Source organism: Drosophila guanche, unplaced genomic scaffold (assembly GCF_900245975.1).
Source record: "Drosophila guanche unplaced genomic scaffold, DGUA_6, whole genome shotgun sequence".
Lineage (NCBI taxonomy): Eukaryota > Metazoa > Arthropoda > Insecta > Diptera > Drosophilidae > Drosophila > Drosophila guanche.
In genome coordinates, this window is record NW_022995745.1 from 3,453,602 (window position 1) to 3,477,057 (window position 23,456).

General features: G+C 46.3%; 3 protein-coding genes across 6 annotated transcripts; 1 reads left to right on the forward strand and 2 right to left on the reverse strand.

Annotated features, from left to right (window-relative positions):
* Positions 1-11,636: 11,636 nt before the first annotated feature.
* LOC117581169 (nucleolar complex protein 4 homolog B) lies at positions 11,637-13,564 on the forward strand. The gene is made up of 4 exons (XM_034268111.1): positions 11,637-11,870; positions 11,944-12,646; positions 12,703-13,232; positions 13,319-13,564. The coding sequence occupies exons 1-4, from the start codon at positions 11,736-11,738 to the stop codon at positions 13,433-13,435; spliced, it is 1,485 nt and encodes a 494-aa protein (XP_034124002.1). The 5' UTR covers positions 11,637-11,735; the 3' UTR covers positions 13,436-13,564.
* LOC117581170 (pickpocket protein 28) lies at positions 13,441-15,680 on the reverse strand. Its single transcript, XM_034268112.1, has 4 exons — positions 15,429-15,680; positions 15,223-15,371; positions 13,782-14,581; positions 13,441-13,720 (listed from the first exon to the last, which is right to left on the reverse strand). Exons 1-4 carry the CDS (start codon positions 15,510-15,512, stop codon positions 13,458-13,460), a joined length of 1,296 nt encoding a protein of 431 aa, XP_034124003.1. The 5' UTR covers positions 15,513-15,680; the 3' UTR covers positions 13,441-13,457.
* Positions 15,681-16,547: 867 nt separating this feature from the next.
* On the reverse strand, positions 16,548-21,912 carry LOC117580992 (peptide transporter family 1). 4 transcript variants are annotated; one of them, XM_034267792.1, is made up of 5 exons: positions 21,460-21,912; positions 19,057-19,138; positions 18,770-18,998; positions 17,353-18,709; positions 16,548-17,295 (listed from the first exon to the last, which is right to left on the reverse strand). In XM_034267792.1, exons 1-5 carry the CDS (start codon positions 21,544-21,546, stop codon positions 16,792-16,794), a joined length of 2,259 nt encoding a protein of 752 aa, XP_034123683.1. In that variant the 5' UTR covers positions 21,547-21,912; the 3' UTR covers positions 16,548-16,791. The 4 variants fall into 4 exon arrangements, with proteins under 4 accessions (XP_034123683.1, XP_034123682.1, XP_034123685.1 ...); XM_034267791.1 differs by having other exon boundaries at positions 19,057-19,141; XM_034267794.1 differs by lacking the exon at positions 21,460-21,912 and adding an exon at positions 19,969-20,057.
* Between the last annotated feature and the right edge of the window lie 1,544 nt (positions 21,913-23,456).

Genomic DNA, 23,456 nt, shown 5'->3' on the forward strand with positions numbered 1-23,456 from the left:
TGTCACCCCCAGGCACCCGAACAGCCCCATCCCCATCCCCATCCCATCGAGTGGCCTCTGGGGCCAGCTGTAAGCTGTAAACTGTTTAAACTTTTGCTTTTTATACTCTCTCTCGCAAAGAGAAGAGAATGTATATGAAACTGGCATAAAGAAAAGGAAAATGGAAAATGGAAAATGGGAAATGGAAAAACCAAGTTTTGGCAACTTTATGAAAATTGCATCAAACAGAGACACAGGGGAAACGGAAGCTGTGAGAAGCCAAAAGAGGAAAGGCGTAACAAGGAAAGCTGGCAGGAAATGTGTCACTTATATATCCAGAACGGGTTCATTAGGACTTTGTGGCTTAAAAGAGAGAGAGAGAGAGAAAGAGAGCGAAACTTGATTCAATTGAAGTGCTTACTCGATGAGGGAGAACGAAAATGTCTATTTCCATACATCAATGCCTGTCGTCTTCTCCGCTCTTCTGTTGTGTATGTGTTTATCTCTTACTTAGGCTTAGTAGGTGTAGGCGTGTACAAAAAATAGGCAAATTGATGGGAACAAACAGCAGCGACGCGACGTGTGGCAGCAGCACTTGCCCAGGGGTAATCGTACGTGAGCACAGTGGGGTAAATAGAGGCATAACCAGCCAAAAAAGCAGCTACACTTGTCAACTATTGTATTATTGTGCTGATTCTCGGGCTGATCCTTGTCATGGTTAGGCCTGGAAATGGGTAATCCAATAAAGGAGTTCCCCATTAGCCACATAAGTTTCATCTATGGAAATATTGAATACAAAATGACCGCGCAATCAGAGCAAGAATTGATCCATTAGCAGAATTGATTGAATGTCAATAGATTTAGGTCACCCCAAGAATCCAATCGAGGCTGTTTGCCATTTGTCTTTTCATCAAATGGAATCCCGTCCACTCGATCGATAGCCCTTGATTAATCGATAGCTGTGGAAGCTCTTGCTCAGGGAAGTAACCCCACAACCACCCCCACCCCCACCCCCACCGGGGTCAGCTTCTGCAACTTGTTGGCTTCTGCAATATTCCCATTGTGCAAGGACGACGACGAATGCTATTTGTCAGGGACAATCGACAGGGACATTTCTCTTCCCATATATGTCGCTACCGGAGCTGGAACGTGAGTGGGTCGCAGAGTCGGGGAGGAGTGCAGACAGATATCAGTCAAATGCCGGGGCCACATTGACACGTATAATACATTAGCATCGGTTATTGTCTTAGAGGGAGCGAGATGGCGGATTCGACTGGATCGAGTATCGACGCAGTCAGCCTTGAAGGGGAGGCTTTCGCGGTGACAGCGTCTGGCTTCTGATAAAGCTGGCAACGCCTCGTTTACCGTTACCGTTACCGTTACCGTAACCGTTGCTTTTTTGTTGTTGGTGCCAGTATCCATCTCCTAGGATGCGTGGGCTCTCCGGCAAACATTTAGCCAGCACGTTTAGCGCCTCAACGCCTCAGCCTTTGCCACATTTGATTTGTGTGTGAGTGTGTTCCGGCTGAGTGCTGGCGTGTGTCAGTGTGGGAGTGTGTGTGCTTAGGTGTGCTTCAATGCCTATGTGGCTATAGATACCTCCCCCACATGCATATACATATCCGTGGAGTACAAAGGTAACTCGGCAAGCAAATGCAAATAGAAAAGTGTAAAGTAAACACAGGACAGACACATCTACATACTCGTTCGTGGAATGTGCAAACCCCTCAGCCGAAGCTGCCAATACCCTCTTGAAGATTCATTCTTTGAGATGATTAAACACAGCGATCGATGCATGGCCCTCACCAGGGTTAAGGGTATTCTGTTGCTGCTTGAGCTTCAATCTATTTGGTTACTCCATAAGCCTTTAATGACCTTTCCGCTCTTGCGGACACAGACACGTTTTGTCAATTGTCAATGGCAAAACCGATGGATTCTTGCGGCTCCACTCAATGACGAAAGCAGGAAGCAAATTTGAAAGGAAAGCAAGCAAAAGAAATCTATTTAAATGTTTAGCCGACAGGCCCTTGGACTCGATTCAATGAAGAAAGGCGCAAGCAGCAAACAGCAAAAAAAAAAAAAGAAGCAATGGAAATAGAAATAGAAATAGAAAACTTCTCAGCCGCTTGGATCAAAGTTTAATCGGGGAAAGCAATGCAAATCCAATCGAATAATCGCGAAATCAAACAGCAAATGAAACTGAACGAGTCAGGAGATGTTTTTGAAATGTGAAAAGTTTTCGAACTAAAGTGGAAATGGGTCTAGAAAATAATACAGAACGAACCACTGGTGTCCCTTGTGGCCAAAAATCAATCAGTTTTGGGACCTACATTTATTGTAAATTATTAACTAATAGCTGTTCGGTTTGTCTCCTTACCATTCCCATGGACATTACGAATGGAATTAGCTGAGTGCAGATTTTGTGCAGCTTCCCCTTGCAAATGGTAACCAGAAATAAACAAATTCAATGCAATCTAAGCTCCAAAAAGTGTTCAATAGCACAGAATCCTTTTCAGCAAGTCTCTCAAAGGACAGAGAGAGGCGGAGAGAGAGAGAGAGAGAGAGAGGTGCAAATGTTGTCAGCTGTCTTTTATCTATGGCTAGATGGATAGCTGGCTGTGCTCCAAGGTGCTCCACATGAAATTTGCTTCAATTAATTCAAACCAGAATAAATAATGGGAAAGTGGGGAAATGAAACGAGGGTCAGAGTAGGAGTTGGAGATGTCGTTGATGTCGACTGGATGACGCTTCACTTACAACAGCGTAAGCAAATATTTAATTTGTGTGAATGACCGCATCCGTTGTCGTTGCCTCCACTCGGCCTCCACATATGTAGGTATGTTTACCGTTACCGCTCTCAATGGTCAACACATGCGGACCCCAGACACTGGCGCGGCAGAAGTGCTGCCCAACAATGAAATGAAATGAATGAAATGAGCGACTGGCATGGCACAGTCTCCAGTCCCCCCCCTGCCCAATGTGGGCCTCAAAAATGGGCAAAACAAAACAAGCAAAAAAGGTAACACGAATACTGGGCAAAGCAAAGAATATTATGAGGGAAAGTTACGACCATTCGCATGCTACATTAACCGCAACCCCAGAGCCGTAGACAGAGCAGGAGCGGTCTTTTCCTTTTTGTGTTTGCTGTTGTTGCTCGTTTACCTTTGCCACTAATGATTTCATTAATAAAATCAAATTAATCTTTTCCATGGGCAGAACTGCTTAGTATTTGAGCACAAGTTATGTCCAACAGCCATCCACCCACATGGGAATGGAATCTTCGGCACACTATTCTGTGAAACGATTTCGCTTGCATTTCGCTGATACAACTATTTGCTTACCCTAAGCTGATGCTCGATTGAGTTACTTTTTCTCACTGGTTTCTATTCATATTTCCCCGTTTATTCATTTGGGGAATTCTCACATTTGCCTCACTAACCCAGCAAGTTCTTTGGCTCCTAGACACACCCACAATTACGTGGCCCTGCCATCCCCTGCCCCCCCACACACACACACACACATACGAGGCACATGCATTGTTGACTTCATAATTTAGTGCTGGCACCACGCCCACTGCTACTGTTGCTGCCCCGCTCCCCGCTCCACGCTCCCCGTTCACCGTTCACCGTTCACTGTTCTCGGATTCTCCTTCTACTTAACCCGCTGGCATATTTTCACATTTCTTTTGTTCTGCTCCTACATTCTCCGATCTGCGCCCCCCTCCTCGCTCTCAAGCTTCCCTGCACTGGCCCTGCCCAAGCCCCGTCTTGTTGTTGCTCAAGCAACCAGCAATCCTTTGTGACATTTGACTCGTCACACAAGCGCACACACACACCCCTCCCCCTCCCCCTCCTCTGTGTGCACGCACAGACATGTTTGGCATTGACTACTGTAACATGCATATTGCATACTTTGGGCGTAAAACTTTTATTACCTGCCCTCGCGGCAGGGTAACGGAAAAGGGAAAAAGGCAGAAGGCAGAGGGAACTCCATCCCCTGCCATAGAGGCTGAGACACACACACAGAGAGTACGAAAAATTATAATTTGTGCAGAAAGTTGTAAAACTTTTTTGCCGCACCAATGAAGCGGGTGGTTGGTGGCAACAGGCTCATGATGATAGCACATGGATAGCTTCAAGTTCAGGTTAAAGTAGTGGCCTGAGAGCGAACATTGATCATACATTTTAATAAGCAAATAAGCCTAATCATGTCTAATCATCTTCAAAGCAGCTGCAGCAGCGGTGCCTAAAGGAAGCTCCACTAAGGAGCAACCAACACAATATTATTGAGACTGAAACCAAATGGTGGAACATTGTTTAAAGTATTTCAACATTTTACAAATGAAAAATTGTCAGTGATCAGTATTTTCCGCCACTAAGGACGCACAAGAAAGTCACTTTGAAAATGAACCAGCTCAGGGGAGCCGCAAAGTTCATTAAGTACACAAGTGGCTAACTACACATCGTGAACATCCTGCTCGCGCCTCCCCACGCCCCCCCCAACAAATTCCTGGCCGTCGGCTCAATTTGTCTCCGTGTTTTCGGGGTCGTCTCTGGCGTGTCTCTACGGACGCTGCTGCCCACAGAAAATTCTTAGAATTCCGGAAATGAATGTGCGCAATTTCGCTTTGGACAAACAGAACGCAACGCAGAGGAAACTATATTTTCGATCCAACTCCCCAGCAGGCCTGGGTCTGCTGCTTCTGTGGAGCTCTGACCAAGCAGTCCAAGTGGAAGGAAGGCAAGGCAAGGCAAGGCCCTCGGGCGAGTGTGTGGGGAAGGTGCCAGCGGACTGCCAGTGGGGATTGTGTTTTGAAATTAGAATGAATTGCAGCTAATTGGAATGAGTTTGGAAGTGGAATGAATTGGATTTGAATTGAATTTGCATTGGCAATGGCTCCCGATTGAAAGTGTTGCACTTCGAATGGATTTTCGAATTGCAATTCAAATTTAAATATTATGGGAAATAAGTTTTTGGCATGAAGGATCAATAATACTTTGATTGGGAACTGGGAAAGAGCTGAAGTGCATGGCAATTATAGTTGCTGAGCCCGCGTCTCTGAGTCTGTGGCATTTAAATGAATAAATTTCAATTTAAATCTAAAATTTAAATACAAATGAGTTGTTTGTGAACTTGACACTGAGCTGTGCGAATATTAAATTGGATATGTAAATACAACAACAATATTCAGGGTCGCCCAAAAGCAGGCATTCAGGCAATTACTTAAACTCCGCTCACACTCCAACCCAACCCAACCCAGCCCATCTATCCACGAAGCCATTAAGCTTTAATTACACAATCGCCAAAGTTAAGCCAGCAAGGCAAACAGCCAAAAGCATGTGTGAGACGACGATTCAAAGACGGAGAAACTGTTTGTAATTTATTAATCAATTATTTACAAATGCGCACAAGGAGTCAGAGTCGGCTGTGGGAGTACTCGCATGGAAGGGAGTGGGTCCGACACTCAACCTGAGGCTGTATTTCACTCGATTAGCATGCAACAGCAATCGCCGAAAGCCACCAAAACACAAGGACAACAGGCAGGCAGGCAGCAGGCAGGCGGCACCACCACAGATGTATTTATGCATGTGGCTGAGAACTTCAAAGTAATATTTCGTGGCCCACGTTTGTCTCTTACCCATTCCCACGCAGCTGAGGCGTCCTCTCCAGCGTCTCCATTTTCATTTACTTCTGGGAAAGATGTCGCTTTCATCTTGATAACCCTGATGGCACAGCCAAGATGCCGCCAAATGTGGCAACAGCAAACAGCAAACAGCAAACAGCAAAACAGTAACAGAAGAGCGCGCTGCCAAGAATTTAACTTAATTAACCAACTGTGAGTAGGGCATTCTCGCAAACTGCCTCTCTCTCGTTGACTGGCGTTAAGTTTCATATTTCACAATTTAGCCACAAGAAAATGCTAATCCCAACTATGTATTTTAGTGCTGAATTCTTTTGGGTCCATGAAGACATATTCTCGAAGACTTTTCCAATGGAATTTGTCTTTAATGAAGTTCTGTTCTCATTCCTGATTAGTTCATTCGATTTTACTAAACAAATTTCAGCTTATGGAATTCCTAAACTATTTCAAAATGCTTTCTTGATGTGCCTAAAAATGCATTTGTTCCCTTACAATCATCCCCTTGATTTAATTTGCGTTTTTTCTTGGGCTTCCCCTGCCACAAAATTTTCATAGCCACTCGACGCTGAAATGTCAAGTAATCCTGGGATCATGCGTGGCATTACTTCTTCGGCATAACAACAAATAAAAACGTTTTCATTTTTGACAAATATTTGCATTGAATTCAAATTAAGATGTTCGTTTCGTGCACCGTCCCACGCCGCTCTTCGAGTCACATTTGATTATCATTTTTGCTTGGCAGCCAATTCACAAATCATTTGTTTACTCGGAATTTCTTCTCGGTTTGTCTTCGCTTCTTTTTTGATGCCCTGTGTTCGATGACAAGGCGGGTATGCTGTCTTGATGGAGAGAGTCGTAAGCCTACTCCACGTGAATCAAGCAAGAAATGGTAGCCGTGGTATGGCAGTGTCGTTGCCCCTTGTGTTTTTGTGGTGCTGCGGTGCTGCGGTGCTGCGGTGCTGCTGTGGTTGTTGTCCTCCCGCTTAAGTGATGTCAATCAATTAAATTTACACACCAGGCCAAGAGGAACTGACTGGCTGGATGCGTTGCTATCAGAGTTGGGACGCAGAGTGATGGCACCCTCTGGCAACGCTTTATACATTTTTCATGATACTCGCGTGTCGGTTGCTCGGTTGCTCGGTTGCTCGGTTGCTGTCGCTCTGCAACACTCTCTGCGTGGGTGTGGTGGAAAAAGCTACAGCAAAAATTTGTACACGTGTTTATCTTGCTTTGTGCTGGTGTAGAGTAAGCTTAGGAGTGGTTTGGGGGCACGCACTGCGGAATGGCACCGGATAAGCTGCCGCATGAGCCGAAGAAGGCACACAGGCTGGCAGACAGAGGCCCACAGGATAACCTGCAGGAGCAACAGTAGCACAATAACATTTGCATTTGGCTGTGGTGTACGAGTAATTCCTAAGCTTTATGGAGCAACAGCAACAGCAACAGCAACAGCATTTATTAGTGGCCTGGAATGGCTGCATTTCATTTGCTTGAATTTCAAACATTCCAACTGATTAGACAGATTCAAGACCGAGCGAAACGCTCGTAAAGCAATCCCATGGGAATGGGGAGTAGCTCTCTCGGCAAGCCGAAAGTTTGAATTATGATTTTCAGCTGTTGATTTAGTGAAGCGATTGATGAAGTGTTTGCCACTTCACTTCGAGGCATATTTTAAAGAGGGTTTCACACATTTATCTACGAACTATTCACGAGAACCTGAGAACGCTTTGATGCACTCATTATGCACTTATTTCTATGCACTATTTATAGACATTTATAACATGTTCATCATAATTTCTAGCTATTTATGGAGTGGTCTACGTGTTCAGAGTAATTGAGGAAAAACAAATACGAGTACGAGTAAAGGCCACACGATTAAGCCCCAATGTGTGCACAGTCATTGGCTGGAATGCAGTTCCCAATTGAAGTGAATCAATCTTAAGCTATTGGTAAACGTTTAACAACATAATGGATTGACATTTATGTGCTCCAAAAAGTGATTTATAAATATTTTAGAATACATTTCTTGCTTTCACTCTGTTCAATCTGCCAGTTCAAGGCCCAGAGTCAGTTAATACGAGTAACAAATACCCAAACCCATGCCTCAGTTTCCAAATACTTTTCATCACAAGAGCAGGAGGTGCTCCCTCCCTTTCCAACCAAGTTGGCAAACTGGCGCCCTTAAGGTATGCAGCAGCAGCGGCAGGAGAGAGATTTGCGTGCAACAAAGCGGGAATGTTGCGGCATTGTGGCACCCCCCACACCCCACACCCAGCCCCTCTACTAACTGGTACAAAGCGTTCGAGTCAAGTGCTTATCAGTGGCACTGCTAGAGGGATGGGAGTGGGAGTGGACTTTGTTGTAACTTTGATGGGGTCGGCACCCAAACATCTTGACTGACTGCACTTTATGGTTCATTTTGCATGCCTCGGCTGAGCAGCAGCTGGAAGTTGGACCTAGGCTGGACCAAGACATGCCTCGTGGCAAACAAAAAAACACAAAAAAAAAAGAAACCAAAGAAAAAGGAGCAAAGTTTCCAGCAACCCATCCTTCTCTTCCTGTCCACCTACTTTTGCCTTATGACTGTGCGTTTTGGTATTTTTACTGCTGCTGCGTTCCCATTTACGAGACGGAGAATTTTGAGTTGGTTTTTCATTTTTAATGCCATATCTGGCTCTGGCTTCCTTTTTCTATGACACAGAGAGAGAAAGAGCGGGAGAGCGGCAGCTGCAGACAATGTTTGTGGCACTGTGGCAGGGACAACCCACTCGTGTGCTGCCTTGTCCTTGCCTGCAGCGTTAAATTCTTGTTAAAATATTATGAAAAACTTGTACACAATTCCTTCGTATTCGGGAGCTTTAAAAAGAATTCACAAGAGGCTTTTTCAGCCTTTTCTGTTGTTGTGTTGGTTGTGGCTCTACACCCTCTCACAGCTGTGGGGGAGTTTAATTTTAATCAAAAGTTTGCCACCGCAAAGAGAACTTACTTATAAGGTACATTTGCATACGCTATTGATTTGTAAATAGTTTGAAAATCTATAGAAAAAAAATATATGTATTTGTGGGAGTAATAAAAATGAATCTGCAACAATCAATCAGGCGGTTGAAGGCTGTTCAAGAGCAAAGCTAAAGTTTGCTTATTAATATTTAATATTTTTGTTGGATCTTCATTGTCTGTCGGATGCTTTGGAGCGGAGCACACAGGATGTGCTGCAATTAGCCAAACATTTAAAGAGAGAGAGAGCCAAGCCATCCACAATTTGACAGTTGAAAGGAGCAATTATTTCACTTCATTTCGCTTGACTTCACTGACGCTTTGGTTTGCTTGATGGCAGCTCCTCCTTGTACTCCGAGAATCACTTAACGGAGCAACTCGAGCGGCGGTGCCTCGATCCCCTCAGCAGGTCACATTTACGGCCATGTCGCACCTAATTAGGCCAATTAAATTTAGCTGCAAATTACACACATTAAATGTGTAAATTGGGCGGCGAATGGAAATTGAATTTAAATGCATGTCGGAGCATGTCGCGTGCCAGACATGATAGAGACAAATGATAGAGTAAGCCGCAAAGGGGATACTCGCATTTAACCCCTGGCTTAAACCGGTAATTGGCAATCGTAACATAATTACAGGCGAAATGCACAGCGCAGAATGCAATAAATATTTCCATAATTTTAAGGACGTTTTCCCATTGCACAGACACAAGCAGATCCTCCTTTCACTCCTTTCAAATTATTATTCCATAATGCACTCGAATTTCAACGCTCATTAACTTCACAATCATTTGATCTACGTCTGCACGTAGCAAGTTCACAAATTGATTGGGTGCCCGAGGGAGCTCTTATGGCATCATCTTAGGGCCAACCTGTCCGTATCCCATACTATCGCCATGCTATCGCCGTGGGGTTCATCAATCGAGCGAAGAACAAAAGGCTGCTCGCTGCTCAATGCTCAAAGAGGAGCAACCGTTTTGTACGTTAAGTTTAAACCGTTTAGGAAGCGTGGGGGCGACCCTAATTAAATGACTCTTTTGCGTCAAGTAAGGACCAGAAGTCGCCAAGGCCACACCGTAGCCGTGGGCGCTGTTGTATTCGAGTCGCGTTTTAATTCAATTGCCGGCTAAAATTCTTTTCGGTACCTACTGCGGCGTCTCATTATTTAATTTCCGGCTGGAAGCATCTGGCACTCACCTGATCCGATTGTGGGACCATTCCGGAATATTACGCAGAAACGAAAAACGCAACACAAATTCCGTATAATTGTTTTGAGTTGAATATCAGTTTAATAAGCGCACAAAAAAAATATTATATTTCAAGCGGTTTCAATTGCTGTTTTTTGGTCGATGTTTTGAAGTTTTTATGGAGATTTCTGGCTTCTCAACACACAGTAAAAAAATGCGAAAAAAACGTTATATTTCTTGAGTTTTGGGTAGTTTTTGGGTTTTTAGAATTTCAGAATTAATGTGACACTCAAACAGGTCTGTTGTTCCCGCTCCCGCTAACAGTTTCGGAATCGGTTTCTTGTCCGCCGCACAACCGTCGCGTAGGACATTCGCAAGCGAACTGCGCGCCTTCCGTATCCAAACCGTCGCCAAGTGGAAAAACCAAAACAGATGCCGAACAGGACACAGAGGGGCCCGAAGCGAAGCAGCTCGGACGACGATGTCTTGTGGCGCCGCGTGGGAGTAACTCAAATTTGTTGGCCAAAAGACTAGAAACACACAACCAAAGAACTAGAAACAATGCTCTTTTATATTTTAGAAAGTTTCTGTTTTAATTTTTATCAATTTACGAAACAGCAGAAGGCAGCGGCCAGCAGGCAAAAGGCAAAAGGCGGTTCAGTCTGTCAACTGAAATTTGCCAATTGGTTCTGCCTTTTTGCGATAATAAATCTTCGTTCTCTAATATTCTAATCTAATATTAAATGGCAAACAAAATACCCCTTCCAGATCCAATGTTGAAGCTATTTAGATTCACTTTAGCTTGGAGTGCACTTAGTGTACGTGAATACATTCGAAGTATGTCATCAATATATTCCATCTGTGAGATTCTTCTCTATTTAGATGAAAGTAACTAAAGCTGAAAAACATGAATTTGTAAAATAAAAGTGGCTTAAGAACAGAAAATGATCATACAGCATGCTTGAGGCCCCAAATCTGTGTAGGGTAGTGTTATAAGTCAGAGTGGCCAGAGCAGCGACTCAAGGTCACAGCGAAGCAAGCGAAATGTGGCAGATAATGGTACACGCAACAGGCACACGAGAATCAAAATGTTTGTAAACAAAGCCGAATCCGAAAACCGAAAGCGAAGCGACAATACGTTGAGCACTTCGCTCAATAGAGTGTAAAAACAGCCATGAGTCGAGCCATCACTTGTGAATGAACACAGATATTGGTGTTTCAATGCCCAATTATTACATTTTGAGGCGGCAAACCCTTCTTGAACTTGCAGTTCACGATATTGACATTAAAGGCTTTCCAATTAACACAAATTTGCTGTAAACAGTTGCTTAAAAAAACTCAAAACCTTAAATTTAGCGGGCATGATGCCGATGCTGCGTAGTGTGACCGTAATGTAATACAGCTATATTCCAGAAAATGCAATTGCCGGCCGGATCTCCAAATTATTCGTCCCATTATTAATAAATACAATATAATAATTAATATTTTATTAATTATGCCAAGTTTCACACTCAAGCAGCATGTTGTTGATATGTAACAAATGTATAGTTACCATGTGCAAATATTCCATTATGGTTTTTTTTTTTTGCTGTAACTTCATTTAATAAACAGTCTTATCAAAGGGAAATCTTACTTTTTCCCAATAGTGTAGAACATTTATTCATCAATCGGCTTAAGTTATAGTAGCTTCACAAATACTTAGCATGGTAGTAATATTGCGCCGAATTTCAAAATCGAGGAATATGATTTTCATTGGTATATTGTAAAAATGAGAAGGTATATTTTGGTATACTTCTGAGGGTCAGGCGGTATATTTGATCGATAAACTGGCGCCGGTCACACTGCGTCCCAAACCACGGCCTCATGTGTTTCTTCGACGTGACTTTTTTAAATAATTTAAACCAAGCATTGAGCATAGATTAAACAGCCGCAAAAATGAAACGTCGCGCCTCATTTGAAGGCTCCAGCTTGACAGAGCAGAACACGCGTAGGATGCGCCTGCAGGCCAATGCAATGCTGAATGCCAGCCCCTTCGATCCGACGCCACTCGCCAAATTTATCCTAAACTTGGTAAGTCTCAGCATAAACTCAATTTACTGACTGAAACCGAAGCTAATATCATGGTAATTCAATGTGCTTGCAGAAGCAGAAACCGGCCAATATTGACCAGAACGATTTGATGGCTGTACTGGAAGTAATCTTCACGAATTTGCTGAAACGCGAGTCCCTTGAGCCGCAGGCGCTTCAATGGGATTCCCTGTACACAGAGACTTGGTCTCTGCTGCTCGATCGCCTTGGCTCGTCGTCCCAGGTGGAGACCCAGATGGCACTGAAGGTGTGCATGTCCCTGATCAAGGGCGAGGCTACAAGTCCCGTCGTGGAGGGAGACTGGCCCATCGGCAAGCTAAAGAGCATTCTCGAAATTCTAATCAATGGCCCAGAGCGCACCATTGTACTGAAGGAATTCGGCAAGTACACCAAATGCCTCGATGTACTCAACTTGGCCATCAAGTTCGCCCTCGAACTGGCACCCACCGGCGACTACCAGCATGACACCATCAAAGCGATGAACTATCTGTCGCTGGTCAACCAATTGGACTTGGGCAAAGCGGTGCTCTCTGCCCAAAAATATCACGTGGACACGAACAAGTCGCACCGCAGCTTCAACTACGAGAAGGCTCGCAAGAAGTTGAACAAAATTTGGCGTGGCATAATCGCCTCCAGCAATGGCATAGACGAGGATCTGCATCGCATGGTGCTGGTGGTGCTGCTGGAGCGCATTCTGCCCCACATGGAGAATCCCATCGGAGTGACCGACTTCCTAATGAACTCACTGCACGAATATGGTTTGTCTGCGCAAATATTTCATACATTTTCATGCATTCGCCGTGTCCCTTTGCAGATGGACCCATTGCCCTGCTGGCTCTGCAGGGCATCTTTGTGCTGATGCAAAAGCAGAACATCACCTATCCGGATGTCTACGAGAAGCTGTACCAAATGTTCCACGCTCGCGTTTTCAGCAACAAGTACAAGTCGCGCTTGTTCTACTTGGCGGACATTTTCCTTACCTCCACACATTTGCCGGAGAATCTGGTGGCGGCATTTGTCAAGCGCTTTGCACGTCTGGCCCTCAAGAGTCCACCCAAGGATGCCGTGATCATGATACGTTTCATCTGCAACCTTTTGCTACGCCACACCGGCCTTCAGAAGCTAATTCGCGGCGATCCGCTGGCCGAACAGGTCACGGATCCCTACAATGAAAAGGAAAATGATCCAGTCAAGACGGAGGCTCTCAACAGCTCGCTCTGGGAGTTGCATTTCCTGCAAAAGAACGCCATACCCGAGGTGGCCAATGCGGCGACGTTCATCAACAATCCCCTGCCCATTATGGAGTTTGATCTGGGACCCCTGCTCGATGTAGAGGACAGTCGGGTAGGTAGCAAAGAATGGGAGTTTGGCAGCTCCTCCGATTGATTAACTCATTTTCTTTTGCTTTTGCTTTTGTTTTTCTTTTGCAGATCTTTGACGATCTATTGAAGAGCAAGGCCAAGCAGTATATGCTGAGTTACGAGAACACCAAAACTTTGGCGCTGACCGAGGATTACATTGTCACCAAGTACTTTGATCTAGTTTAGAAATTAATTTTAATGTTTAATGCTAAGCGGGATGACGATTGTCGTTGTAGTTGAGCCCTCTGGGACGAGCCAACTCGGTTTGAAACCATTTGGATGGTGAAATATAGTTGATATTTCCAGCACCAAGCACTCCTTTTGCCCGTGCATGAATCGCTGCTGTTGTCGGCTGCTGTTGCCTCAGCTCGGAGCAGGTGCGGCAGGGTCGTATCAAGGCAAAGTACACACATTCGGCTATGGAGAGGAAGCTGAAGCCCAGGAACAGCCCCATAAGACCACCAACATTAGCTGAAAGATGTGAGAAATCAGTTCAAAAATAGTTCCCTCGGGTTCGCTGGCAATTACGCACACAAAAAGTCCGAGAAGCCAATGAACTCTGTCTGCTTGCTGGCCCGATATGTCTGGTCCTTAAAGTACATGTTGACCACCGCAATGCTGCGCTCCACGTAGGCATCGGTGAAGTTGAGACTGACATTCGGGTTGGTCACGTCGAAGCCGTCGTGCGAGATCTTCGTCGAGTAGGTGATCGTGTTGAAGGTCAGATCGAAGCAGCTGGGCAGGCACTCGTCGAGGCAGGACTCCATTGCCTCAATCGTGCCCAAGCGTATTCGCTCCACGCACTTTCGCTGCCCCACCGAGCAGATGCTGTCGTTGCGGTGCAGGCGCGGCATGTAGAAGAAGACACAGCCACAGTGAAGCAGCAGCAGCTTCGACAGGCATTCAGCGGCGCAGTTGCGCTGCGTATAATGGGCAAACCAACGCAGCTTCAGCTCGTTGCGGAACAGACATCGCCTGTACTTGCGGTGCACGCGTCGCAGATGATTTTCTGTGCGGATTTTGGCCGGATCTATGCGAAGTTTCGTCTCCATGCCGGGCGCCAGCAGGACGCCCGTCTCGCGCACATTGGGCGACTCGTTGGGACTGTGCAGGGCGACCTTGAAGCCAATGCTGCTTGATGAGGAGCAGTAGTAGGCATCGGCCTGTACGTCCAGCGTCAGAGACAGTCCCAGCGACTCGCCGGTGCCTTGGGCTGGACGCGGATACAGTAGACTGCCTGGATACTGGCCTCGTCTGTAACCCAGCTCTGCATGCCAATTGACAGCCTGATAGTCTTTGGGTAAGGTCATATTTCGTTGGGAAAATGAAGCGCTGCAAGAAGAACAACATAGACAAGATATCCAGGCTATATTGGGGGCTTTTGACCAGTTTCTTGTGCAAAATTCATTTGCTTGAAATACAATAATGCGTTAGCACATTTAATTTCATTGAAAATACCAAATACTCAAATTTTCGCGCCTCTTTCAAACGCGCTAGGTCATTATCGACAGGGCTTTTGAGCGTCAATCGAGCCAAAAGTATTTTTAATAATATTTATGTCAGTCTGAGCTATTTAAAAACCTCCTATGAATGGGTCTTGATATATAATAATTATTTTTAAAATAATTAAACTCTTGTAAATAAGTGTACTATCGATATTTTTCGACCTAACAGGGTTGCCCTGGCCGTAAGAACAAATTAAGTGCATAGTTTAAGAGATGCTGTGCTTGTGTTACTTGTTATTAAATTTGTAGTGTTTATTGTTTAGTGCTATTATTGGCATTTAATTAGCACGTGCTAAGTAGTTTATTGAACAACAATGAGATACAACAAACACGCGCCTCATCGATAGGCAGCTATCGATAAGAGCGACCACACAGCCAGTTGATGAACTGGCTGCAAAAAGTTGAACAACACCAATGTGTTTAAGTGCTGAGTTTCGCTTACCAAAATCGAAAGAAATTCAATGTTACCTGCGTTTGTACATGAAGCGTGGTTGCAGCATGTTAAACACACAGCACAGGCCCTCGTCGGTGACAATTGGATAAAACATTCTCGCACATTCATAGTCGTCGGCGCCGAAGCGACAACCGATGACCATCGATTGGCATGGCTGCGATATCTGTGAGTGAGATAGTCCGTTAAAAAATTGAAACAAATCTAATTAACACATGCATACATTCATTATGAACTCTTCCCAGTTGGCTCGATCCTCTCTGACCCGCTGTACATCCACCCTGCGACGGCACAACACCTGCAGCATTGCATAAGCGGCCGAGTCAGTGGCCAGGGTCGCGACCCTGCTGGCCAAGGCCTGGTTTAGGTTGCAAATTGTGACGGCGGGAAATGGCTCATTTGTGATGTACGTGAGCTCCGGATCAATGCCCACTATCACCGGTGTGGTGTTCCACTTGTCGAAGGCATCCTGTATGAGATAGGCGGCCATAGAGACAACCGCCAGCATTGCAACACCAAAAAACAATCTAAAAGGTATAAAGTGCCTTTAATCCTCTGTAGCCATGTGCTCTCATGTGTGTTTTGTGTTATTTACCTGTCGCTTTTGCGTAATTTCCCATTATTGATATACTTCAGGCCATGTATAGTCGTATTGCGACAGAACTCATCTGTGTTCCTGGCCAGTATGCGCCGCCACGTCCCCATCGATATGCGGGTTCTCGCCTGTGGCTTGCTGCTTAACTTTGGGTATGGCTGGCGGCTCCAGAAGAGCGCCAATTGCCGGCGACTACGGTACGGTCGCATCTTCAGTCACCTATTGAATGAACCCATTACTGACTGTCGCTTGGGCGTAAGTGTCCTTATTATGACATCAATTTTCAATTTGTAAATTAAACAATTTGTTTATTTGCTGTATAAGGTGAACGCTTGGCTGCTTCTTTGTGGTTTCTGTCGCCTTCTGTAGCTCCTTGGACATATGTCTGGTTTTATTATTTTCTACAACATAAGCAAGTCCTTAATGCAGAATCAGACTAATTAAGGTAATTGTTATACATTTTGTTCCTTCGTTAAAGGGAGCACCCGGACATTGCCTGAAACTTTGCGCAGCTTTTGAGGCGTGTGAGGACCCTCTGCACCCTCCCTTGTAAAGCGCAACAGCTACATTTGTGCATCCATGTGGTCTTCTCAGACGAAAAAATATACAATTTGTAAGGACCTGATGGATATAGTTAGTATTTTCACGAGCTTCGAGAAGCAACCCGTTATTTGTGGAGCTGAAGCCTAGTAGTCTTGGCCACGTGTCCACGTGTCAAACGTGTCTCCCATCAAGCTAACATTCAAATTCGAATCGAAGTGTAAATATTTTTATACATGTACGAAAACAAGTGGCACAAATGCACAGAAAGTACAGGATAAAAGCGTACGGCAGCTACAAGTAGACTAAAAATAAAATACAAAAAAAAGGTAAAATAAATAAATACAAGAGCTACTAAGACTAAATTCGATTGAGGATTCGCTGAGGATGATTGTTGATTAAGTATCAGTATCAGTATCAGTATCAGTATCAGGCAGAGTGCCGGACAGGCTCAGACTTCCGAGAAATCAGTATCGTAGGCATTGTTGCGATAGGAGCCATAAGTCGCCTCATCATACATGCCACCCACACGCCGCGGACTCGCTTCCTTCTTGTACGCCGTGATGTCGGAGGACTGTGGCTGGCCCACGGACTTTGCGGGCTCGTCGTCGCTCACGGCTTCCTGCGTTTGGTCCTTGTACTGATAGTTGCGGGCCAGCCAAAGGAACAGCACCATGTCCACCAGCATGAGGCAGGCGAAGAGCGCAAACTCGCCCGACTGCGAACTGGCCATCTTGAACTCTGCGATAAGCACAACGATCATGTTGCCAACTGCCACCGACAGCAGCCAGCAGGCCTGCAGCACGCTCTTCATGCTCTTCGGCGCTTGGGTGAATGAGAACTCCAGCCCCGTCACCGAGAACATAATCTCTGCCGCCGTCATGGCAACAATTTGCGGCAGCTGCCACAGTATGGACACCGCACTCGGCGCCACCACCTCCACCAGTTTGTAATCCTGGAAAAACATTCGCATAAATATGGCAAAACTTATGAAAGATTATAAATTACTCACATATCCACTTGCAGCATCGCCGTTCACCAGCAGGCTGTAGAGTCCACCGTTTTGGGGGTGAAAGCTGGCTGCCCGCTTCCCATTGATGTCTACCTCGCCATAGCCAACGACGACTCGATGCAGCTCCGATAGATTACGACTGTCCAGCGGGAGCGGCTGGCGAAAGTATCCCGGTCCCTTGAGCAGGATGGGGCCCTCACCCTTCGGCGTGTTGATCAGCGCACGGAGCAGGGGGGGACTGTTGATGTTGAGCACACTGTCCAGGCCATCATGGAACTCGTGCAGCTCGTTGTCGGCCAGGAAGTAGCTGGTCGCCTTGCCCGGACGCAGACGCAGCTGGCCTTGAATCTGGCCACAATTGCCTGCCGGATCATGGGCCGTGAAGTTGTACTCTGCGGGCTCCCGGACGATTAGCGACAGATCGGACCACATGTCCAAGGGATCGATGCTCCGCAATGATGCGTCTTGTGCTGCCGTCCTGGGGCTCACATTGCTGAGGAACTCGTAGCGGCAGGGCATTCCATTGTACAGTCGCAGGTGGGCGGTGTGCGGATCGTTGGGCACTGCGCCACTGGCAGCCTGTTCCATCTTCATTTCGAGGCCAGCGGACAGGAAGAAGCCCAGGGCAGCCAGCAGCAGTCCCACAGTGAGCTTCTGCAGTGGCCGACGCAGACCGCACTTGGCCAGCAGCGGATAGATCAAGTAGTCGAAGAGCGGTATGAAGGCCAGAATGAGCAGCGGATTGACCACTTGCATCTGATCGGGCTTGATCTGGTAGCCCAGCACCTGGCCATCCATGCGCGTGGCCTGGAAGGTCCAGCGGGAGCCCTGCTGGTCGAACAGCGCCCAGAATGTGGGGAAGGGCAGATAAAGGATGAGTATCTTGCCCAGACTCTTGGTCTCGTGCACCATCTTGGCGCCCACCGTGGGTCGTGCGTAGTCCAGGAAGCTGGGCATCGGCGCGGTCTTGCGGAACTTGAGCCAACCCTTGAACGCACTCCTGAGACACTGCGAGACGCCGAAGATCATGTTGCCCGTGGGCGCATTAATATGATAGCGCCGCTTCCCTGCCACAAAGATGACCACAGAGACGAGCATGAGTATGGCCGGAATGCCAAAGGCCAGCGAGAAGCAATCGCTCTCGCCAAAGCAGTGGACATCCGCTCGCAGAATGGGCGTCACTGTGGTCGAGATCATGGAGCCCGCATTGATCGCAAAGTAGAAAAGTGAAAAGAACTTTGCCAGCTGCACGGCCTGCTGGGGCAACACGAACTGATCACCGCCAAAGGCTGACACGCACGGCTTTATGCCGCCCGTTCCCATGGCGATCAGTATGAGGCCCACAATGGTCACGGCTCTGAAAGAAGGGATTCGATTATTGTAGCTGCATTTGTGGCTGGACACTCACAGCACTCACTTGGTGGGCATGACACTCAGCGGAATGGCGCCAAAGGACACTATCAAGGCGCCAAGACTGTACACCATCGAGAGATACAGAATCGTCTTGTATTTGCCCAGCCAGCCATCGGCAATGAGGGCTCCAATCAGTGGAAAGATATACACCAGCATGGTGAAGACGTGGAAGAGCACCGTCGAGGTCTCCTCGTTGTAGCCCAGCTTGTTGGTGAGATACAGCACCAGAATGGCTGCAAATGGACAAGGACGGTGATCAGATCAGAAGGAAGTCCTTAAGGGAATACTCACTGCGCATGCCATAATAGTTGAAGCGCTCGCAGAACTCATTGCTGATGATAAAGGCCACCGACTTGGGATACGGTACGAGTTCCTGCTATGAGAAGTAAACAAAAAACAATCTCAATCAAAAATGCGAGTCATATTTTCTTTATCAGATCCCCAGCACCTATCTCTTGTCAGCTGCTGCTGCAGAAACCGTTTCCTATCGATAAGAAAGTTTCACCTCCACTCGCTGACTTGGCAAATTCTTGGGATCCCAGTACACACACACACACACACACCCTGTAACTTAAAGAAATTTTCATGTTCTGCCTGAATGCCCATGGGTGCTGCGGCATTTATTGTTTCTTGTTGTCAAAGCCCTTCAAACTTTCTAATCATTTATTGAAATTCGAACCTTTCCACTTTGCCAGCTGGTCGAAACTCCCATGGGTTGCTCTTTAGATGAACAAAGAGAATGCACAAAATCACTTTGAAACTCTTCAAATTGCAGGCAGCATTGATGGATGGATGGATTTGTGGCACTTCCATTAGCCAGCCCTTCTGCTAGGGTATTACAGTGTCGGCCTGGTGGGGCTGGGCTGGATGCAGGGACAGCGGCGTGTCTCTTGCGATGGCTTTTCTATGTTTATTCTCAGGGTAATACGGCTTTTGAGTTGTCTCGTTTTCGCTAGCCATTTCGGTTTCGTTTTCGATTATGTTTTGGTTTTCGTTTTCGTTTTCGTTTTGCCGCGTCTCTTGGCCAAGGTGAGCAACGGTGTGCGAACGGGTTTTATTTTTCTTACTTTGGGGGGGCCATGGGGCTGTGGCTGTGGCTGTGGCTGGGGCTGGTTGGTCCACTGATTGACGGATTAAGAATTCTGCTCACACCACGGTCGCTGGCGCTCTCCCACTATGTGGGTACATCTGCTCCGCACTCACCTTAGCTGATTTGCAATTCTCTATGCCAACTGCAGGTGTAATAAATGCCATAGCAAACTTTATGTAACGATCGTCAGTCAGAGTCGGAGTTGTGGATGGCTTCTGCTAACAGCTGCTTGTCGGTCGTGTGCCGGCAATAGCGTTTGGAATCGAACTAAGAATGAGCTGATGCTGGCCCCGAGCTTTAAAGTTCGATTTGCCGGGCGCCTCTGCCCTCCTCCACTCTCCCCAGCAGCAGCCAACAGTTGTTAGACGTTGAGTTGAGCCAATAAATTAACAAACAATAAAGAAAAGGAGAAGCTACATTTGTATGTGCTAGGGTTGTGCAGGCAGACGATGCTGAGATCATTGTTCCAGCGGATTACAATGGAATGAGTGGAGAGAAGCTTATCGACACTTGCTGGAGATTGTCTGAGGTTTGTTTACACTAAGCTACAGGTGCAAAGGGTCTGGGTCTGGGTGCTGGGTGCTGGGTGCTGGTGGCAAATGAATTCGCGTGGCTGCAAAAGTGGGTCAACCTCTTTGATGCCCTTCTTTGTTCATGGGTATGATTGTTCTTGGCGTAGCGAAGACTCAACCAAGCATGGGTTACCCTATGCACCCTACCAAAACTGAGAGTTAGCTCTATTAAAAGACAGTTTTCAATGCCTGTGAAAAGGTGAACTGACACTTTGGCTATTTCCTGGCTGCTGGTATATGCGAGGGTATTCCTATGTCGATAGCACTGTAGGGAATCCATCTCTTTGATTCTTGTTTTGATTTACGCGTTTCGTAATTGATTCAATCAATTTGCGGGTAATAAAAGGATCTCGATTCGATTGACACACATTTTCGCGGCCAGTCAAGGTCGACTGCGGTCGCTGTCGCGGCTGCAAGTAGAGCACCCACAGAGCTCGGCAAACCTTGGAGGCAGAAGCAGAAGCAGAAGCATTCGGAAAAGTCAAAGTCAATGGAATCTGCTGCTGTTTCTATAGATAAAGTAGTCGTGCTCGTAAATTACATTACCATTACATACATATTCACATATGTACCATAATACACATGCACTTCTTGTATGCATTTTCGACTGCATAAAACGTGCATATAGAGCACTTTCTCAATTGACTATTGAAAGTGATAATAAGTTCGTATGTACATGCTTTTGCTCTCACTTTGCTCTCACTCTTCGCTGTTCTTGGCATCAATTCTTTGTGTACCCTCCCCCCTCAAGTTATTTTGGTTGGAGCTGATGTTTGTTAAATTTACAGTCAATCTCAGTTTTTATATTAAATGCGCATTTGCGTGTGCAATTATTTGTGTGAAAAAATGACTTGCAATCTGAAAAAAAACTATGGTTTTTGTCATGCATCTATTTCCTTTTCTCTTCCCTGTTTCGTCTTTCTTGCATTCCTTCACTTTCTTTCAAGGCATTCGACTTCTCTGCATTCTGTTTGCTGCGCTCTCCTTGCTTCACTTTGCATTCCCTACAAACTGTAACGGCACTCCACTCACCCCACTCTCATCCAGTTTCTTCTCCTTGGCTGTTTTACCGTAGCCACCATCCTCCGCTCTTACTTCACTCGCATTATTGTTCTCCATTACAAATAAGGGACTGTGCACATAACGGCACTCACAGAAACGGGTACAGCAACAGGGTAAAAGAGTCTTGGAATTTTATCAACTGCCCAAAAATTCACGCACGTTCAATGATTTTTTTCGGACAACAATTAACAATCGGCGACACAGGTGCAATTAAGACGGGTTGGCCGCTAGGTAACAATACGATCACAGTGAGCGCGGTGCGGGGGAGCAGAGGGGTGGCGAGATGCTGATTCTGGGCCTGGGGTCGGGCCACGTTGATGCCGTAAACGAACAGCACACTTGCCAAACGATAAATGATGCGCTGCCCCCGTGTAAGCTGCGCTTTTAAAGCACAGAAAGACAACGATTGAGAGGGATTGGTGGACAGTGGACAGTGGATAGCAGCAGCGCAGTCGGTAGCCAAAAAACAAGACGAACAAGAACAAAAATCAAATTAAATTTTTAGATAAACAGCTTGCACGGAGGGAGAGAGATAGAGAGCAGACGCAGCAGCAACGTTGACTCAATTAACGGAGATTTTGACACTGGCTTTGCTCTCGCAGCAGATCGCTCACTATCTCTCTCTCTCTCTCTCTCTCTCTTGAGCTCGCTCAGTGGATTATGCTTGTGCTTAGTGCAGCTGCGACGCAGCGCTGCTGCTGCAGCTGACGCCAAGCTTAATTTACACACCGGCCGTATGTGAACGACCCACTACACCCACAACGAGCTTTTGCAGTCAAGTTCAATGCTGATCAACGAAGCTGTACGTCCAACCCCTGATTCTGATTCTCACTGTCTCTCTCACTCATTCCTACTGCTCTGCGTGGGCGCTTGCTGTGCGGATATGTTGACCGATTACCGTTTTCCTTGGGCTCCCTCTCTGTTGTCAGGGTCCACCATCTGGAATACACTAATCTAAACCATCTACTATCTAAGGATTCCATGTGCACCTAGGTGGCTGCTATCTTAGTTTGCTTTTCTTTACGGCTTTGACTAACATTGGTTGGGACTTTCCCAGGCAGCTATAAATCTACCCCGGCCATAAACATTTACGATGCGCATTAGTTATTGTTTCAAGATTGCTGTTTTTCGCGCGAATCGATTCTGTAAGCTGTATAGGGAATCGTACAGTTCTGCCACGACTGTTCTGTACATGCTAGTGCAGTGTAACGGGACTAGTGCTGCCACCCCACAGACTCACCTCTGTCGAGAGAGAGCTCTCGGAGTGGTCCGTGGTATCCGTTGTATATCCATTCCCAGTCATAAAGGGCAAATGGCGGCTCGGCCTGGGCACTGATAGAGGGATCAAATCGAAACAAATTATGGAGTGGAGAAATGTTTCATGTGGAGGACTCACCCTTGTTGTATCCAAAGTCGTTAAGCATAAACTCCAGATCAGATGTCTGAAAGGTTAGCGTCGAGGACTGGTACCCGGACCGTGACGGGGAGTGGGACTCCGACGAAGTGCTAGACGCTTGTCTTTTGTAAGTCCCCTTCTTCATAGTGATAAATTGAACTGCTCTCTGAAATGTATGACAGCAGACACACGGCCTTCTCCACACAATCAGGTAGAATAGTACAAAAATGTAATTCATTGAGCAAACAGTTGATAACAGCTACGGGGGGATACGATATCGATCTATGACGGGGTCGACTGACTGCAACTCCTTCACTTGAGACAGCGTTTGCCCTTAGCGATTGTTTGATTCAACTTCAATATCTTCATCTACGAGTGTATCTGTACCTGTACCTGTATCTGTGTCTGTATCTGTGGAGGCTCTCCAATCTCGACAGTTGGCTTTCGCTTGATATTTATGACCCGGTTAGCCAAGTGGTTCAGCGGAAAGCGTGGACTGGGGGCTAATCGCACTACTATCCGATACGATCTAATCGTCACCTGACCGATCGACCGATAAGACAGCCACTAA

Excerpts from the sequence above, each read along its gene's own strand:
- LOC117581169 (XM_034268111.1), top strand. The coding sequence starts at position 11,736 with ATGAAACGTCGCGCCTCATTTGAAGGCTCCAGCTTGACAGAGCAGAAC. Across the intron at positions 11,871-11,943 it reads CCAAATTTATCCTAAACTTG|AAGCAGAAACCGGCCAATAT; the intron begins GTAAGTCTCAGC and ends ATGTGCTTGCAG. Across the intron at positions 13,233-13,318 it reads TCGATGTAGAGGACAGTCGG|ATCTTTGACGATCTATTGAA; the intron begins GTAGGTAGCAAA and ends TTTCTTTTGCAG.
- LOC117581170 (XM_034268112.1), bottom strand. The coding sequence starts at position 15,512 with ATGCTGCAGGTGTTGTGCCGTCGCAGGGTGGATGTACAGCGGGTCAGA. Across the intron at positions 14,582-15,222 it reads CGCTTCATGTACAAACGCAG|CGCTTCATTTTCCCAACGAA; the intron begins GTAACATTGAAT and ends TTCTTCTTGCAG. Across the intron at positions 13,721-13,781 it reads TGGCTTCTCGGACTTTTTGT|CTAATGTTGGTGGTCTTATG; the intron begins GTGCGTAATTGC and ends CACATCTTTCAG.
- LOC117580992 (XM_034267791.1), bottom strand. The coding sequence starts at position 21,546 with ATGGAGAACAATAATGCGAGTGAAGTAAGAGCGGAGGATGGTGGCTAC. Across the intron at positions 18,999-19,056 it reads CAACTATTATGGCATGCGCA|CCATTCTGGTGCTGTATCTC; the intron begins GTGAGTATTCCC and ends GTCCATTTGCAG. Across the intron at positions 18,710-18,769 it reads CTGAGTGTCATGCCCACCAA|AGCCGTGACCATTGTGGGCC; the intron begins GTGAGTGCTGTG and ends CCCTTCTTTCAG.